General features: G+C 37.4%; 2 protein-coding genes across 4 annotated transcripts in view; both read left to right on the forward strand.

Moving 5' to 3' along the window:
- The first annotated feature begins 5,831 nt into the window (after window positions 1-5,831).
- On the forward strand, window positions 5,832-11,590 carry tnfaip6 (tumor necrosis factor, alpha-induced protein 6). The gene is made up of 6 exons (XM_028436652.1): window positions 5,832-5,956; window positions 8,389-8,526; window positions 8,615-8,776; window positions 10,183-10,411; window positions 11,270-11,310; window positions 11,386-11,590. Exons 1-6 carry the CDS (start codon window positions 5,860-5,862, stop codon window positions 11,499-11,501), a joined length of 783 nt encoding a protein of 260 aa, XP_028292453.1. The 5' UTR covers window positions 5,832-5,859; the 3' UTR covers window positions 11,502-11,590.
- Window positions 11,591-12,584: 994 nt separating this feature from the next.
- Window positions 12,585-19,396, forward strand: part of rif1 (replication timing regulatory factor 1) — a 28,172-nt gene continuing 21,360 nt past the window's right edge. For 2 of the 3 annotated variants that reach the window (XM_028436346.1, XM_028436348.1), the window contains exons 1-6: window positions 12,585-12,768; window positions 15,585-15,716; window positions 15,809-15,887; window positions 15,960-16,056; window positions 16,129-16,259; window positions 19,181-19,275. In XM_028436346.1, coding sequence (XP_028292147.1) covers window positions 15,601-15,716; window positions 15,809-15,887; window positions 15,960-16,056; window positions 16,129-16,259; window positions 19,181-19,275 — 518 coding nt within the window. In that variant the 5' untranslated portion in view covers window positions 12,585-12,768; window positions 15,585-15,600. Of the gene's footprint in view, window positions 12,769-15,573; window positions 15,717-15,808; window positions 15,888-15,959; window positions 16,057-16,128; window positions 16,260-19,180; window positions 19,276-19,396 lie in introns of all 3 variants that reach the window. The other variant, XM_028436347.1, reaches the window with a different exon arrangement.

Raw genomic sequence — 19,396 nt, forward strand, 5'->3', positions numbered from 1 at the left:
TATGAGCTGATTTTATTTTATTTTATTTTTTTGTTACATGTAATAAAAAGCAGCTCTTCTGATTGGCTGTAACTAAGCTCCACCCCTCCCATCCTTCAGGCTGTTACTATGTAACAAAGATGATGATAAGGTTGATAAATGGAGAGGATAGAGGGTGGAGTCAATCTGACTATATGCTGCTGCTTTTTCTTACTTTTTTTAAGTACAGACACAAACAAAATGCTTATTTCTCATTAATACAGATTATAAACAAAGGGTTTAATCAGTTTACTTACAATAAAACAACTGATTGGACTATTGAAAAATATCAAGTTTTTTTAATAAATGAAACACGTCTAGAGGCGTTTCTGTCATGAAGGAAAAAGTAAATAATTGACAAAGTTTAAACTCGTTCCTCCAGTGGGTAAAATTAGGCTTAGATTTTTATTTTTGAATATTTTATTTTCATTAGCTATTTTTACATGGAACAAACAAACAAAAATATAACAGGTTCGACATGCATTAATTCATAAATTTGGTCTTTTGGAAAGTGTAAATCAGAAGCTGAGCCACAGAAACATTAATTTATACATCACAACCATCAATATCCATGGCAACCGCAGAAAAAAGATCAGTTCTACAAATAATAAGATAAGACATTGTACAGGACAGAACAAGCACTTGTTCTAGATGTGTGGGAGGTTTCCATGGTTCCCAGTAGCTCTTTAACTTATCACTGGTAATTCTCAGAGAAGGTCAGACGCTCCCCAACGATCTTTCCTTTATAAAATAGACGGGGGTCCTTACTGAGACATTTTCTGGTCATTGCTTTTTTTGCATCGAGCCAATAGAATTTACATGAAGTATCTGTCTTGTTTCTTGATGCCTGTTGGTAAATTCCTTAAATACATAAGTTGATATCTGAGCCGAGAATTGATCTGATTTCTTTTTTCACGTTTTTCCAAATCACTGATGGTTGGATTCACTAAAGGATTATGGGTATTAAAATGAGTGCAAACATCACAAACTCTAAGGAATCAGGACTGTGTGTTTTCTGCGTGTCACAATGTGGCCTCAATCCATTTAGCACGTTTCCCTCTAATGAATATGGGAAGTAGGCGGAGCTCACAAGGGGAGCAAAAAAATGTGAGGAGGACATGCAAATAAATGAATGCAATTCATCAAATCTGGAACTGTTTACGGTGACTGTTTTAGGAGTCACCGTAAAAGCTGTGTGTGTAAAAGCTGCACGCTCATGGCGGTGTGTGTACAGTCTGGTGACGCTGTGGTGGAGAGAGGATGCTGTGCGCTATGGACGCGTCGCTCCAGTGATGCTTTGATCATCAAACTCTGGAAGGAGCATTAAGTGATCAGATGTGTAATTTACACAGTGATGGCACAATGTTCACATATGAGAGTGTGATGACTCAGCGCTACTCAGGAGGTCAGACCTGCTGGATGATGGTCAGTAGATCATCTTCAAATGTTGCTGATCCACTGATTGACAGACTGTGTAGCTGTATTAACTCAGATCAATAGTAGATCAATAGGACGGTTTCTGTCCTAATCTGACTGTTTTTCATGGACTGATCAGAACTAAGTTACAGGACCTGATGGAACACCCACATTAAATTAGGGAGAAAAAATAAAACAAAAATAAGAAAAAACATAATTCTTTGTTTATTTAGTTTTTCTACATTATTAAATGTTTGTGCAGCAGACAGAGACATCTATATGTCTCCAATTTAAAGGGGACATATTATGAAAAATCCACTTTTGCAGTGTTTTTTTTAATTTTTTTATCACATATGAGGTATCGTCCACACAGCACATAAAATGTGAAATAAATCCATCCAGTCATTTTTTTGTGGTCTTTGTAAGTCTGGTCAAGTGCTGACGTCAAGCGAAAAGGTGTAGACATAGACATTATATACATTGACGCCGCATCGACTGTGGAGGGACATGTCAACAGCGCCGCCATCTTGAACCAGTTCTGATGGAGGCAGCGGTGCATAGACATTATGACAGAAAGAGCTATTTCTCAATCTCTAAGTAGAATTACTCATTGAATTTTGAACTGATTTCTGAACTGTTTTTTTTTTTAAAAACGTCGCACATGTAGCTATGATACAAGGTGTTCAGATATATTTAAAATGCTGGTTTTACCACTCAACACTTAATCTCTACACTACCTTAAATATTTCAGTTTTTTGGCTACATTAATTAATGATAATTATATAATAGTAATAGTATTAATAGTATAATAGTAATGGTAATGGTAATAATAATAGCAAAAACATAAGTATAAATATAAGAAGCCACAAACTAAAATACAATAATAAAAACAATATTTATTATTATTATTATTATTATTATTATTAATAATAATAATAATAATAATAATAATAATACAATGAGAATATCACTAACTATAATAATAATATAAAGTATTAATAATAATAAAAATACAATAATATGAGAATATATGATAATCATAAGAATAGCAATAAAAATAATACAGTAGTAGTACAATTATACAATAATAATAATAATAATTGTCAAATGCAATGTATAGTCTTAAACAACGTTTTCTGGGTTCCTTTTGTTTTATTTATATCTATCTGTCTGTCTGTCTGTCTGTCTGTCTATCTATCTATCTGTCTATCTGTCTATCTGTCTATCTGTCTATCTATCTATCTATCTATCTGTCTGTCTGTCTGTCTATCTGTCTATGTCTATGGTTGTAGATATATATCTATAGGTACATATATATCCATGGGTGTAGATATATATCTATGGGTGTAACTACCAAATGTGTCCGGGCTTCCAAATTAGTCCTCAGTCCGGCACGCATGCGCGAAACGCGTCTTAATTCGGTCGGCCTATTTTACGGCAGTTTGTGTACTGTTTAAAAAGGTGAAATACTGCTATTTAAAAATAATTAGAAATTTATATTTTTCAATTAATTCCGATTTTTTTTTGGTTTTTTTTTATTTACTTATTTTCTGTTTGGTTTTTGATCGTTGTAAGGAAGTGACCCTATCCCTATTCCCTACGTCACTTCCTTCGCTCGCAGTTTTTACGATAGAGCTGCTGGAATATGATATATGAATATAAACCGACCATACGACGTTTGTTAAATATTTTAATAGTACACATTTAAATATGTGACTGTTTTGCGGTGTTTTCATTTGTTTATTAAAAAAAACAACAACAAAAACTGAGAAAAACAATACAAAACATTGACAATCAAAAACCAAACAGAAAATAAAAAAAATATTTTTACAGTCTATAGTTTCAACCTTTTAAATATTACACAAACTGCAGTAAAATAAGCCTAGTTGGAGACACAATGAGATTCTACTGGATGTTCAGAAGGAGCTGCAGCTTCACTCATGGAAGATCTCATTGTTCTCTCTGCTCTTCATCTAAACATCTAAAAGAAGAAGACTTAGAAGAAGTGAATGTGTGTGTTCGGATTCACAGATATTGGTGAATAAAACATGGAGGTGACGTGAAGGTGTGACCTTTCATCAGGTCACTGAGGACCTCCTGATGTGTGGACATGGATCATGTTCTGCTCCAGAATCATTGTCTTCTCTGTAACATCTGGAAACAATGATGATGTCATTTCCTTTCACATCTGGAAACAGTTTCTCACTCAGAGTGGGGTCTCTGTGTTAACCTGAGACCGAGGATTTGCGTCAGGGGGCGGAGCTTAGTGTTGATCAGAAACATGACTAATGTCAGGGGGCGGAGCTTACTGTTGATCATAAACATGAAACATGACTAATGTTCTCCCACACAATGTTTCCATTGTTAGTGCTGTAGTTACTGAAAACGAACTATATTCTTCTCTTAAACACTTTATTCACTTCCTGTTACATCACATCCTCACCATTGATTTATTGAATTATTGATTGATTGAAGGTAAAGCTCAATGGAGGGTGGATAGTCATCCCCTCAGTCTCTGGAGCTTTGATGATGATAAACTACATCACAGCCATGAATAAATCATTTCACTGAGGGCCCAACACACCAGATCTAGATAGATAGATCTAGATAGATGTATTGTCATCTATACGTACACACCATACGAGAACCAACCACTAGGATAAACTAGCTTGTAAACAGAGGGTCACAGGTTTGAATCCATAGTGGACCATCACTGTGGGACCATCAGTAAGTCCTTCAACCCTGACATCATCACTGCTGCGGGAAAGAGATTCTTAATCCTAGTAATGAGTCTTTTCTGTGTGTGTGTGTGTGCGCGTGTGTGTGTGTGCGTGTGTGTGTGTGTGTGTGCGTGTGTGTGTGTGTGTGATTACTGCTTTGGTTTCTCGGCACAATGAAGAAATAATGACTAATAGAAATCTTCTGTCACGTCTTAGTGAACAAGTTTAGTCTGTGGAACGTAGCACGTTTCTGAGAATTCAGTGAAATGACTCGGTTCCACTGAGTAAAAAAAGTTCTCAGAGGTTCTAGACATCATCATATGTCCGATTCAACAAGCATTAACGGAGGAGTAGTCATTTGAAAAACGGCCCCCTGGAGCCCCCCTGCCACATACGGAGTAATGTGGCCCATTTATATATTGGTATGTGTCAATGATTCGGTACCACCAACTGTCACAATATTTGACTCTCAAATGAATGAGAAATCAACTTTAGTGGAAATTGCTAAAAAGGGGGGGGGGGGGGGGGCAGACTCCGCTGGCCCCTAATGGAATTGCATGAGGCATAATCGTAATCTACGTTGAATTACTTTTGAAAAGATATATCACATGACTATGTTCCCATAAATTTGAAAATGACTGGAAAGAGAAGGTGGGGCCCCGGGACCATTTCAATAAAAGGAGTGTTCATACCAAACCGAATTCAGATCTAATGAGAACTAATGGAGGAGTAGTCATTGGAAAAACGGGGCCCTCGGGGGCCCAGTGACATGTACGGAGTAATGGGCCTCATTTATATATCGGTACTGTATGTACCAATGATTCAGTCCCACCAACCGTTGTAATATTTGACTCACAAATAAATGAGAAGTGGATTTTCTTTTTTCTTCAATTTAAAATCAAGCTCTGAGCGTCGATGCGTACACATCCATAGATTATAGCTGACCAATTTCAGCCTGATCCATTTACAAATAACAGAGGAGTAGTGATTATTACTAGTGTACACACACACGAAGAAGAAGAAGAAAGTGAGGGTGTTTTGAGTCTAATAGAATGACCTAAACACTTTTAATATCTACTGACTATCATGGAAGTATCCATTATATATTTACATATATATTACATTAGTCAATAGTAATCAAAGTACATAAGTAATCAAAAAACATACACAGTCAATATTCATATTTTTGCCCCATAAAAATATTTATTTCTTTTTTTTTAAATATTCCAGAAATCTTTTTCTCTGTTTGTTCACTTTTAATCTGTTGGTAGTCGAAGAATAAAGATTCAAAAGGAAAAGTGAAGTGGAATCTACAGTTACAGTATATATGCTTAGCATGAGCATTAATCAATGTATTCATAAAAACAATCAATAGACACTTCATCAATGACTAATCCTCATTATTATTATTATTATTATTAATAATAATAATAATAATAATAATAATAATAATAATAATAATAATAATAATAATAATAATGTAATCTTATCCTTTCCACTCCAATGGCTTCATTGTGTTTGTGCTTTGCTCTGTTTGAATAAGTTCAGTGTGTTTGTGTGTGTGTGTGTGTGTGTGTGTGTGTGTGTGTGTGTGTGTGTGTGTGTGTGTGTGTGTGTGTGTGTGTGTGTGTGTGTGTGTGTGTGTGTGGGAGGAGCCTCTACAGACCATCTCTCTACAGACACAGAGCTCCAGACCCTCTCCAGGATGCTGGTGGTTCTCCTCCTTTGTTCTCTGCTCCTGCTGAAGGAGACCCAGCCATGGGGCTTCAAGAATGGAATCTTCCACAACTCCATCTGGCTCGGTGGGTGACTCACACACACACACACACACACACACACACACACACACACACGCACACACACACACACACACACACACACACACACACACACACACAGAGAAATAAGAGTAATGTAGCAAAAATACATTAAAAGGAGCACAAATTTGAAAAGAAAAAGTGATGAAAATAGGTTAAAAGTTACAGGAAAATAGAAAAAATTTGCAAAGATGGGCATAAATTGTGTCTGGAGACCCCCCTCCCAGTGTTTTACAACCCCTGCACTTGTGAACTAGTTGATATTAAGGATACATCAGCTAATAAATACTCACTAATCTTTTCATACACTCCTGACTCAGGATGTCGCCAGTGCTCTCCTCTGATTGGTCGTTGCAGCGGTCACATGACAGCTCTCTATTATCTTGTTCCGTGGGTGTGTTTTTGTCCAAATGTGTTAATGTTTCAAAACAAAAAAAAAAACAACTGCTTTTCAGGAAATTTACTTTGATGTTATCATTATGTGGAAGTCCAGGACACATCAAAGTGATCAGCAGACGCCGCTGAGGAAGACTGGCAGTTAACAGGCAAAACATGTCAATAGATCAAAGTAAACTTCCTGAAAAACATTTGTCTGAATAAATGAAACCTTAACATATGATTAAAAAAGAAGAGAAAAAGAACTTGTGGGGGTGTTTGTCCTGTTCCCTCCATCTTGTCTCCACTCAGGTGTCACTAGTGTTTACAGTGTCTGATGTTCCATAGCTTAAGAACATTTAAAGTGTGTTGAGTTTGTCTGACTTATATTTAATGTGTTCACATGATGATTAGTGGAGCTGAAACCAAGTGTTAATGAAACACCTTCAGCTGCCCTGATCGACCTATAAAAGTGCTGAGTCATCATGTGTTTACCAGCCTGCCTGTGTTACGTTCACCCTTCAGCCCTCAGAGGATTCTCAGGATTCTGCACTCATTCTCACTCTTTCCTCTGATTGGTTCAAAATAAATGAACAATTGTCACATAATGGGAAATACATCAAAGATGACCCGTTAACCCTTTAGAGACTGGAGTTTATCAGGAGACAAACCTTTATATGAAGATTGTCTCACAGTGTTTGAATATTAAGTCAATCATTTCTTCATGAATTCACTGTTTTACATCATCAGTTTTATGTTAAAAACGAGGTGAAATTCTTCTCAGAAGCAGTATTTAGTGCTGTGTTTCTCAACCTTGGGGTTGTGACTCCATGTGGGGTCACCCAGAAATGAAAAAGTTTTGTCTGAAATGCCTAGTAATTGATAATAATTATTTTTTTTTCTTTTTCAAATGAAAACCCCATTACACATGTATTCTATACTTTCACTGGTAATGCTGTCATTAGCATTAACGCTAACGCTAACCCCACTGCATCATTTAGTGAATGACCCTTAACGACACCTTAATAATGCTAATGACAGCGTAATGTAAAAAACGTAAAAGTAAAGTCTTTCCCTTTCACTTCCTCAATATAAATCTAGTTTAAAATAAATACAGTATAAAAATATGTGAACAGGTGCATCTTGTCACTATATTTCAAACATGATCAAAAAGATATTGAAAAAAAAACAAACTCTGGGGTCACCAGAAATTTGTGACATCAAAATGGGGTCACAACCCAAAAAAGGTTTGGAACCAGTGCTTTAGTGTGTGTATCAGTTCATTCAGCAAAGCCGTCGTCATAGAGACGTTACATGTGAACACACGGCAAAGGTTCTCACGCTGACACTGAAGGTGTTAGCATCCACTCTGTTAGCCGCTAAGTCTGACTCATTACAGCTGAGGTTAAGTTAACTTCATCTTAACATCAGATATTATTCATTAATTTTGGTAAATATCGGTCGTTTCAAACTTCATCATTTAAGGAAATCAGTGAATTATCTGAGTTGTGTTAAACAGAGGCCAACAGTGTGAACACATGAACCATAACAGCCTGTCAGATGATCTGGTTAGATGATCTGGTTAGATGATCTGGTTAGATGATCTGGTTAGATGATCTGGTTAGATGATCTGGTTAGATGATCTGTGAAGATCAGCAGGTCTGGTCCTGGTCAGTAGATGATGGAGACCACTGAGAGTTCCAGGGGTCACAGTGGGGGACAGTCAGTGCTGTGGTATCTGTCATTGTGTCCTTGGGCAAGGCACTTCACCCACATTGTCTAGTATGAATGTAGTGTGTGAGTGAGTGTCGGTGGTGGTGGGAGGGGCCTATGGTTCACTATGGCAGCCTCGCTTCTGTCAGTCTGCCCCAAGGCATCTGTGGCTACAATAGTAGCTTACCACCACTAAGTGTGGAGTGAAAGAATAATGTCTTAATTCTGTAAAATGACTTTAAGTGTCTATGATAATATATAAAATGTATGTATTATTATTATTATTATAAATGTTCTACGCTAATAAATGATCAATGTGTTTGTAACAGAACAAGCAGCTGGTGTGTACCACCGTGAGTCCCGTAGAGGGAGGTACCAGCTGACCTACAGGGAGGCCAGAGCAGTGTGTGGGTATGAGGGGGGGGCACTGGCCTCGTACCAGCAACTGGAGGCTGCACGACTAATAGGTAACACACACACACACACACACACACACACAAAGTGGCAGTAATTGTATGGAGTGTGTGTGTGTGTATGTGTGTGTGTGTGTTTCAGGGTTCCATGTGTGTGCTGCTGGCTGGTTGGACAGAGGTCGTGTTGGTTATCCAATCGTTAAAGCCGGTGTAAACTGTGGTTTTGGTAAAGTTGGAATCATCGACTACGGATATCGTTTGAATAAGAGTGAGACATGGGACGCTTACTGCTACAACCCTCACTGTGAGTACATCCAACTCATCCAACACATGATAAACCAACGCTTACTGCTACAACCCTCACTGTGAGTACATCCAACTCATCCAACACATGATAAACCAACGCTTACTGCTACAACCCTCACTGTGAGTACATCCAACTCATCCAACACATGATAAACCAACGCTTACTGCTACAACCCTCACTGTGAGTACATCCAACTCATCCAACACACCTAAAACATCCAATAATAAACCAACACACTGTTAAACTATGTGTTTACCTCAGTGTGTAACTTTTGACACAATATAAACATTGTATTTATATGTTTTACATGTTCTGTTAATGAACAGAGGGAAAGTTTTTAATCAGTTATGGAACATTATTTTCTCTGGGAAACTTTTGTGTTTTCAAGTTTTCAACGATAAATGTGTTTCACTCCTCAGTGGAGCTGATGATACAATAATACTACACTACTAATACTACATACATGTACATAATATTAATATTATATATTACATTTATGACACAAATTTCATCAATCAAATTTAGTGGCAATATATAAATTAATAAAAATATTTGATTATGTTTATTATGTAATAATACATTTTATACCATTATATACATATTATATATTCTTGCTGTCCTACGTAAAATTGTTGCTCTTCTTCCTTATATTAACAATATATGATTTAAAAAGCTTTTTAAACTGGTTTATGTTGGTGCTTTGTTTTATTTCATCCTTTAGTCAGTTTCATAATTTAACCCCTGATATTGTTATACTGTTACACTATCTTATTCACTGTTGTTGTAGCATTTTGCATCTTGAAATGTAGTTTTCCTCTTCAATGATATTCCTCTTCTCTCTCTAATAATCTTTTCTGCAACCCTTTTGGAAGTGAATCTTTACTTGTTTTATAAATCTGACTCTGATGAATCATTGTGTAAATTATAAACTATTTCAGTTAAAAAAAACTCAAAATGTTTCCAAAATTCTGCCATTTTTCTCAAATGTTTCTACAAAATCTCCCCAAATTAGATAAAATGTGGTAAAAAAAAATAAACAAGTCAATGGACATTTATGTATATGTCACTTATTGCTTAGATATTGTTGATTTCTTCCATATTTTATTACTTTATGTCTAATTCATAACTGGAAGTGCAAACTTGGGCACATTAATGTTAAAATTGTTCATTTTTCTGCCTAAAACCTGTGGCCCACCTGTGATCAAACTGGTCTGTATTTGGCCCCTGAACTAAAATTAGTTTGACACCCCTGAAGTAGAACATCAACATGCCTTTCACAATAAAAGCTCACATCCTTCACTCATTTAAACCACATTCAGTCGCTGGCAAACCAGCTGATGGTGTGTGTGTGTGTGTGTGTGTGTGTGGGGGTGTGTGTGTGTGTGTGTGTGTGTGCGTACCAGCTAAAGAGTGTGGTGGCGTGCTCACAGACCAGCAGAGGCTGATCCAGTCCCCTGGTTTCCCTGAGGAGTACCAGGACCAGCAGATCTGCTACTGGCACATACGTGTGCGTCTCAACCAGAGGATCCTGATCCACTTCCTGTACTTTGATGTGGAGGACGACACCGATTGTCTGTCAGACTACCTGGAGGTGTACGACAGCTACGACGACGTCTCGGGCTTCACCGGAAGGTCCATGATTCAAATATGGTTTAACCCTCCTTTTATCCTCTGGGTTTTCTGAATTTTATGGGTGCAATTAATTAAGAATAAAATAATCATGACGATATTTTTTAAAGTGTTAAACACGTATAACACACATTGGTGTTCCTCTGGGGTCAATTTGACCCCAGATGTTTCAGCTGTGTGAAACTTGTCTGTCTGTCTGTGTATTAAAATCTGCTCTCTCTCTCTCTCTCTCTCTCTAGGTAAAGTTTTACTATTAATGAGGTTTAGGAACAGCTCTTTCACAGTGAAAGTGACGTAGAGGGGAATGTGTCTGAGACACAGGACTTTTTAATCATGAATTACCCCAAATAAGTTGCAAAAAAGAGTTAAAAATAAGTACATCATTTTATGAGAGAAAGGGGGGGGGGTGGGGGGGGGGTCACTGTCATCAGTTAATATGGTTCATTGTGTGAGAGCCATGAATGTTCACCCCAAATTAGAATAGATAAATTAACTGTAAAACTGAAAGTTTGACCTGATGGTGGCGCTGCAGTAAAGGTCAAAGGTCAACCAATAGGGTTCATACTCTAGTTCTCATTAATGTTGTCGGTGAATTTAGGAAGATTTGGATAAAAACTATTCAAGATAAATTAATTCTAATGTAAACACTTGTCCTACGGGTGGCGCTAGAGAACAGGTCAATGTGTCGTTATTAAGGGATTGTTTATGAATTATTAAGTATCTGACACTAAAACCTGGTCTGGAGGCAAATATCTCTGGGGTCACATTGACCCCAAGGGTTAAATGTGTTAGTGATATTAATATGGTTCATGAGTTACTTCTGCATCATGCGCTGTGTGTGTGTGTGTGTGTGTGTTTCAGGTTGTGTGGTGATTCTTTACCTGATGACATCATCAGCACAGGTCAGCCCCTCCCACTGGTAACTGCTCTGGTTCCAGCTGAGCTCTGATAACCAGTGTGTGATGGTTTCTCTGTAGGGAACGTGATGACCTTAAAGTTTCTGACGGACGCTTCAGTCACAGCTGGAGGTTTCCAGCTCCACTACTCAGCTCTGAACTCTACTCTGAGCTCCTCCAAACACACACTGCTCTGACTGTGTGTGTGTGTGTGTTCCTTCATATAAACACGCTAAAGCTTTTGTTCTTTTTTATGTTCCTGCTAAATAAACATTCCCACATGTGAGTCCATGCACTTTATTTTTAATTCAAACCAGTCTGAGGAGGATTAGCACATTAATAATAAATCTGATTTAACCCTTAAGGTGTGGAAGTTTATTCAGTATTATGTTAACATACAGTATATATAGTGTGTATTATGTACATGGTATAAACCAACATCATCACAGCCCATTACATCCTGATCATAGTACCATGGAACACATTTATATCCCATTAATAATCATACAGTAGGTCACAATGTATGGACACATATATTCCCTTTTAGAACATTTTTATGAAATGCACAATCTGGATCAAATCTAGACTAAACTCTGTGAAATCATTAATGAATGATTTAACAAAGATCTGTCAATTATGAACCGAGATAAGAATGTATTAAATTTGGCCAATGATTTTAAACTTTTAAAAGTGATCCAGAATCAGATCAGTGTATTGATCCAGATTCCCTCCATATAAATATAAATGTCAATATTAATATGAATATAAATATGAAATAAAAATGTAAATAGAAATGAACATGAACGTGAATACATGTAAATGTAAATAAATATAAATATAGAATGATATTAATATATGAATAATTAGGTTATGTTGTGCTTGTTCAGACTTCCTCCTTCTCCTTTTGAATTGTTTTATTAATCTACTTATTTTGTGTTTTTGACTTTGTTTTGGAAATGAACTCGTTTTGTGACATTTCTTTTATTTCATATGTAAGTAAAATTGATTTGTATAGCGCTTCTCACAGACAATAGTCACAAAGTGCCTCACTGTAGTAAAATAAATCAAGTACTAATGTAATCAGGTAAATAAAGTATATAATAAAACACAACGCTCGGTCAGGTTGCTGAAACAAGTATAGTAAAGTAAATAAATCAAATCAATTCATATTTATGTTTGTTTTGTACATTTTGAAAACCTTTAATCATTAAAATACTACCAAAGTTATTTTGTCCATTCACTATAAAAAAGAAAGTGGGCGGAGTCGGATGTGACGCCAGGAGGTCAAAGTTGACTCTTTCCTTTGGCGCCTTTGGTTTCGCGGGAGCAGAAAAAGCAGAAAAACCGAGGCGTTTTTTGTTCTTTTAGCGGAGTTTACAGGTTCTCTACGGGTACCGACTGCTTGAGGTTTGCTCCCCGGGTTTAATGCGCTGTGTCCGGGCAGAGTGAGCAGCTGTGACCGCGGTGAGCAGTCAACGTCTTTGTCACTCACTGGGTCTCTGTTTGTGTTTTTATTGTGTGTGTTTGTTTGCTATGTGTGTGTTTAGCTTCAGTTACACTGCTGTAGTGTTAGCTCAGACTAGTACTGCTGCTGCTAACCCGGTGAAGCTAGCTAACGTTAGCTTGACTGCTTCACGCACCGTGGTGCGTTCAGGTGCACCAACATCCCATAAACAAGTCTATTCTTGTGTTAGTCATTATTTAACCACTGTTAACTCATGACAAACTACTTCATCAGATTGATTTATGAAGGTTAATCAATGAAGGGGTCAGGGTTTAAAGGTATGATATGAATAATAAATGTTAGTAATAATTGTACAGTCTCCCTAAAGTTATGATGAATGTAGATCAGTGGTTCTCGACCTTTTTAACACAATATCTAGGGTGTGACAATATCTCGATACGGCAGTGTATCGCGATATTTTCCTCATTGACCAATTATCGATATGCTCGCGCTAAATATCGATATTTTAATTTTATTATATTTTTTAACTCTTTTTTCCAGAATTTTTTCTGCTTTTTCGCTAAAACGTGCATGTAGCCAGGTATTCACTGTTTATTGAAGGAACCATTATATTGTTTATGGTGTCACTGGTAAGAAAGACCTTATTTATTGTTTATATAAAGCACTATTAGAGATACTTATTAATTTACATTGGTATGTTGACACTTATTTACAGACATGTTGCACTGAAATAGTGTCACTATTCATAGGACACTTTTTATATTTATCGTCTTTCAGAGATATAAAATAAATATTTTAAATTTTTCACTTAATCTTTTTTTATTCTTATGTCATAAATTATTGTAAATTGATTTCTGACCAATATATCAGTAATCGCAGTATCGTCATATTGTGAGATAATCGTTATTGTGAGCTTTGTATCGTATATCTTGAGGTACCCAGATGTTCCCACCCCTAATAATATCCACTGTTATCAGGAAGTTTATTATTATTATAGTCATCTTAAAGATGGAAATCCTTGTTTTAATCAGGAATAAAATGTCTTCAAAGTGACCAAAAATGGTGAAAAGGTGGTGAAATGGGATTTTAAAACCACAGATATTGGTTAAAGGTAATAAATTAGAGTGGATAAAACAGACACAAAAAGTGGTACAAAGGGTTCAAAGTGTCAATATTGGAACAATTAGTTTAAACGTAAATAATGGGCATGACAAATCTGCAATTTGGCAAAAGTAATCATGAAATATGATGAAAAGAGGTTAAAAGTGACATTTATGGGTCAACATATGTGACATTAGGTGTAAAAGTGGTAGAAAGGGTTTATAAGTGCTGAACATGTCTGAAAAGTGGAAAAAAAAATTGCAGAAAAGTCAATGTCATGTAGAAGTGTCAGAAATGGGAGAAATGTAACAAAAATACATTAAAAGAAGCAAAAATATGTGGATAAAAATTGATTAAAATATGGTGAGTTTGGTGGTGGTGCAGAAAAAGACAAAAAATAAGCAAAAATGGGCTCTAAATGTTTAGAAAATATACTTAGTTTCTTGAAGAAATCTGGTGACCCCCCCCCCTCCCAGTGTCTTGTGAGCCCAAATGGGGTCCAGAGGGGTATTCCATAAAATAGGTTATGTTCAAACTCTGAGTATCTCATTCCTAAATGTGAGGTAAGTTCTTCTGAGTATGTTACCATGGCAACATTGTCCGTGAACTAAACCTGGTCGCTGGCAGGTTTTATCAAAGAAACCCTGGGTTTCTTCCTGGCTCCGCCCACCTGAACACCGTTTCTGAACACTTTAATGAACCTTAACACTTTTCTCTGAAACACATTAGTGACATCACACACCACAGACGTGTTCACATCATTACTAATGTTGTGTTGATTTATGTTTTTTTTTTTTTTGTGATAACTGTAGTCTTCTTTAACATTGTAGATCATTAAGTGAAAGTCACTGAGAGATTGATCTACATTAAAACATCTACTGACGTCTGTAGTAAAGTTCTCTGAATACAAACGATGGAAGCGATGGGTCACGGGTTCGCGTCCCGCTTCAGTGTATTTTTGACATTTTTTATGACGTAGAGATGAATCTGGTGATAATATTACATTAAAAATCAATATAAATGATTAGATATGAAGCATCAGTCACTGTGTTTATATCCAGTGTAACAGGAGGACTCTCTATGTAGACATCCTATGATGCTGACACGTCTCCTCAGACACATTTTATTCATATTATTCACCGCTCGTCACGTCACTGAAGAGATAAAGTGATGAAGTGACCAAAAAGTGTGACTAATTACGGGTGATTTAAGCCACTATAGTCACTGAAGACTGAACACACCTTTAGAACAGGATCATATTCATCAAACACCTGATTATTTCACCATCAGGGTGAATAAATCATTCTCTTCCGGGTGGTTGCCATGGCAGCTCGAGTAAATCTCTGATCCATTGATGATGGCTTTTTATCGCGCGTGCACGTCAGTAACCCAAGGTTTACATACTCAGGGTTGATTAACCCACTTCATACCAGCTGTAATGGAATCAGGTACATAGAGTTTACCATGGGGGGTATGTTGACCTAGAGTTTATGGATAGACTCAGTTTGTTAACCCTCCTTTATGGAACACACCTCTGATCCCAAGATTGAGAACCCCTAGACTAGATGATGCAGCTGGCCAATCACAGCTCAGAGTACTTGTAAATGAAAAGGATGTTTACAGCAGCTGATCAATCATTAATCATTAACAGTTGTACTTGTCATGCCGCCTACTGACCTTTAACTCCACACTGACCTGTGCAGTCCTCCTTCAGGTCCTCAGCAGTCACCATGATGGCGTCCTCATGTCCTCAGAGCGGCTCCAGCCTGCTCCCCCTTTTGGACACCCTGGAGGACGCCACCGCCACCCAATCAGAGCAGACGGACGCCTACCTCACCATCGCCAAGTCAGTTTGTGTCCGTTAGCCGTCGCTAGCTCGCTCTACTGCCATGTGAGTCTAACCTGTGTGTATGTGTGTGTGTGTGTGTGTGTCCTCAGTCGGCTCAGCGGGGACGAGGGGCGCCACTTCTTGCCAGTGGTGGAGAAACACTTCCCTCGTCTAGGAAAGTCCATCCTGGTGAGTGAGGGGGAACCATGAACCTCAGCGACCATTTTGGATTGTTTCTATTTTGTGCGTGTGTGTGTGTAGGGTCACGTTAGCAGTGTGAGCTCAGAGCTGAGTCAGGCGGCGCTGCAGGCATTGGGTTTCTGTGTGTTTCACTCTCATGTGGCGACGGCGCTCTCCGGTGAGTTGGCTCCTCCCCCTCCTACGTTGCCTACCATGTGACCTCTGACCTTTTGGGTTTTTTCTCCCCCAGATGACTTTGCAGCTGAAATCCTGTCGGTGCTTTGCTCGTTGGTGGTGAAGTCGTCTGATAAGAACACTTGCACCAGAGCATTATGGGTAATCTCCAAACAGAGCTTCAGCGCAGACGTGGTCGCTTTGAAGGTGTGTGTGTGTTAGGATGGGCGATAAAGATGAAAACATTTATCCCGATTTTTCTGGTATTTATTACAGTAACAATGAAAATTACGATAAATAAAAAACAATAAATAACTAAAGTGTAAACAGGTTCTTTACAGACACAAATTAAATATAATCCATTAACACTAGAATGTGTTTCAGTAATAACATTTAAACCCTATATTGGTGCATGTGAGTCACTCTATTAGTGTTATTTTATGAAATTAATATATTTCCTCATTTATAACATCTAAAAAAAAAACAAAATCACATGAAAAGCAAAACTAACTCCAATAGTGTTTTTACTGTTTATTATAAACCACTGTTTATTTTATATTTGATGAGTTACATAAAGGTATGGTTGATAAATATTTCTGTGATTACCTAATTAAACTAGATCAGACTTGATTATTAATTACTGAGAGCAGAGCTACCGGCATATTTAGGTGTAATAATCACAATATTTAAATGTTTTACTTTGTCTGTGAACATGTGAAATATAATTAAAAAATGTTGTTTCAGGGGTTGGGAAGAGGAATAGTGATGTTAGCTTAATGCTAACGTTCATTTAACACAACATGTGACATGTTAGCTTTTGTCCTTCTGTACGAGTGTTAAATCTGACCATTAGGAAATCAGTGTCTCTTTGTGGTTTGATCCCAGTAAGACCTGGACTTTTCACTGGTTTCTTCCTTTTATGAAGGAAACAACGAAACGACAACAGAAGTTCAAAATACAGTCAGATAGTTCCCAGAAGTTATTGGTTGGCAATTCAAATCTATTGATTCTGAGTGACATAACTGGGATTTTTGGTAATTTGTCATCGATAACTGCATTGATTTACAATATTTATACAGTACACTGCCATATGCAATAATGTATTAATGAATTCATAATTAGTTAATAATGCACACATTAATGGGTTTAGATGCGCTGATAATAGAGGGTTTTTATGACACGTCATTAGCTCAGAAGTCGCCATAAGCAGCAGCAGCAAAACAAACGCTTGCACACAAGCAAATCAGTCAAATTTCAAGAGGAAGTTGTGAAATATTGCGATAAATAAACCACAGAAAAGCTCCTCAAAATGCGTCCTAGATGCAACGGCATACAGGGAAGGACTTGGTCACGATATTATGAAAACTTACGATTTATTGGTGGTGCAGATCCATACGAGCCGCTCCCTCGTCTTGGATCAATGTCTTCCGTTTATTATGTATCCTGATATCGTCAACTACCTGGATTTAACCCACACAGTGGAAGACCTTAAATCTTATCAAAGTTTGGAGGCCTATAACCAGATGTTGTGTGGATCAAGTCATCTACGACAGATGTGTCGGGAATAGGGTTGGGCACCGAGAACGCTTCCGGACATCCGGCTCTGGAACATGTGCGCGTGCGTGTGTGCCACTGAGCGGAAGTGAGATATGAGCTAATCACCAGTAAACCTCTGTAAAACAATCCCCAGGAATAAATATTAGCTCCTTGGTAAAGACAGTAGCTCTAACAACAGGTAATGATATTACAGTCTGTGCATACAGTACTCCACCTCCAGGTCCTAGTGCCTGCCCTGTGGTGAAGCCTGTTCCACTTACTGAGGTCTGTGTGTGTTTAATAAGTCTGTGTGAAAGTCTGCATGTTTATGCATCTATCCATCCACTCTTTCATTATATCCATGTCTTTTAAGGCTCTTATAAAATAGTGTCGGCTGTAGTCCGGGCAGCCGCCATCTTGGATTATGTCATCACCAGCGCATCATCAACGCAAGTCACGCAAGCGCGAAACGATCCAAATTAACTTAATATTTCTCAAAAAGAACTGTTGATTGATTTGTCACATGACTGTCCCAGGGTTTTAGTTTGTTTTATTTAGTTTCACATCTACCTGTAGCTCTATGTTTTTTTTTTTTTTTTTTACACTGCTGACAACTTGTTTGTAGTTTGATTTTAGAAAGTTTTACAGTTGGGGACCTTTGTTAATTGAATATCCTAGTTACATTACAGCAACCACATTAAACTGTATCAACTAAGTGAATTAATAAAAATAACCTGTGTAAAGGCTTTTTCAAATAAAAAAAATTCTCCTGTGAAATCTGACCTGTTGACCTGCACAACTCAAAGAATCAGAATTGAGAATCGTTTAGAACAGGAATCAAAATTGAGAATCGGAATCGTTAAAATCCAAACGTAGCCCAACCCTAGCGTTGAAGGCCAAAGTAAGTAATGCAATAACACTAAAAAATTCAGACCTGGAATACAATGAGAAATACAGCTCTACATTTTAGCTCTATATTTTAACAACTGTGTAGCTACTGTAGTAGGCTATTAAATGTGATTTTCTTAAGTCAATAATGAATTATATTATCATCACACTAGAAAATGAGTTAAGAGCCACTGTTATCAACAATTCACTAACCTGATAAGAAATAGGATGAACAAATAGATCCTGGTTTAGCTTCGCTAACCACTAGCGTCTCCTTTCCTCTGATAACTGTTGACATTGTTCTGTCTGATTTGTTCTAACTTTTGTCAGTCTATAAAACTCCAAATGCTTTTCACGGTCTGACTGATTAGTACAGCCAAAAACACAATAATTAACCATTTCCTCTTGAAATTCAGGATTTGCTTCTGTGCGTGTGGTTTGTTTTGCTGCTGCATATCGCCAATATGATGACTTCCAGGCTGACGATGCGCCGTGAAAACCCTCTATAATAATAATAATATCCAATATGGTTATTTTAAAAAAAAAACTGTCCGTTGTCATAACTCTCTCTCTAAACGTCTCTGGGCTGGTCTAATGTTTCTAATGTGGGATGACCTAATTTATTTGATGATACATCAAACGATAACATATCGCACATTCTTAGTACACGTGTGTGTTTGTGTCACCTTCTGTGTGTTCCTCAGGTCTCGTCCATACTGGGAACTCTGGAGTCTGTGTGGAGCAGAGATGATGTCCAGTCTGTGGTGATGGAGCATGAAGCTGTTAATGTGGTCATCAGGTGTGTGTGTGTGTAACAGGGTCATGAAATAATTTAACTATTTTGGAATTACTGGCTATTTTATTTCAATGTTTAAAATCCAACCTTCACTATTGCTATGGGACGTTAAGTTAGTCCTTTA

Source organism: Gouania willdenowi, chromosome 21, assembly GCF_900634775.1.
Source record: "Gouania willdenowi chromosome 21, fGouWil2.1, whole genome shotgun sequence".
Classification (NCBI taxonomy): domain Eukaryota; kingdom Metazoa; phylum Chordata; class Actinopteri; order Blenniiformes; family Gobiesocidae; genus Gouania; species Gouania willdenowi.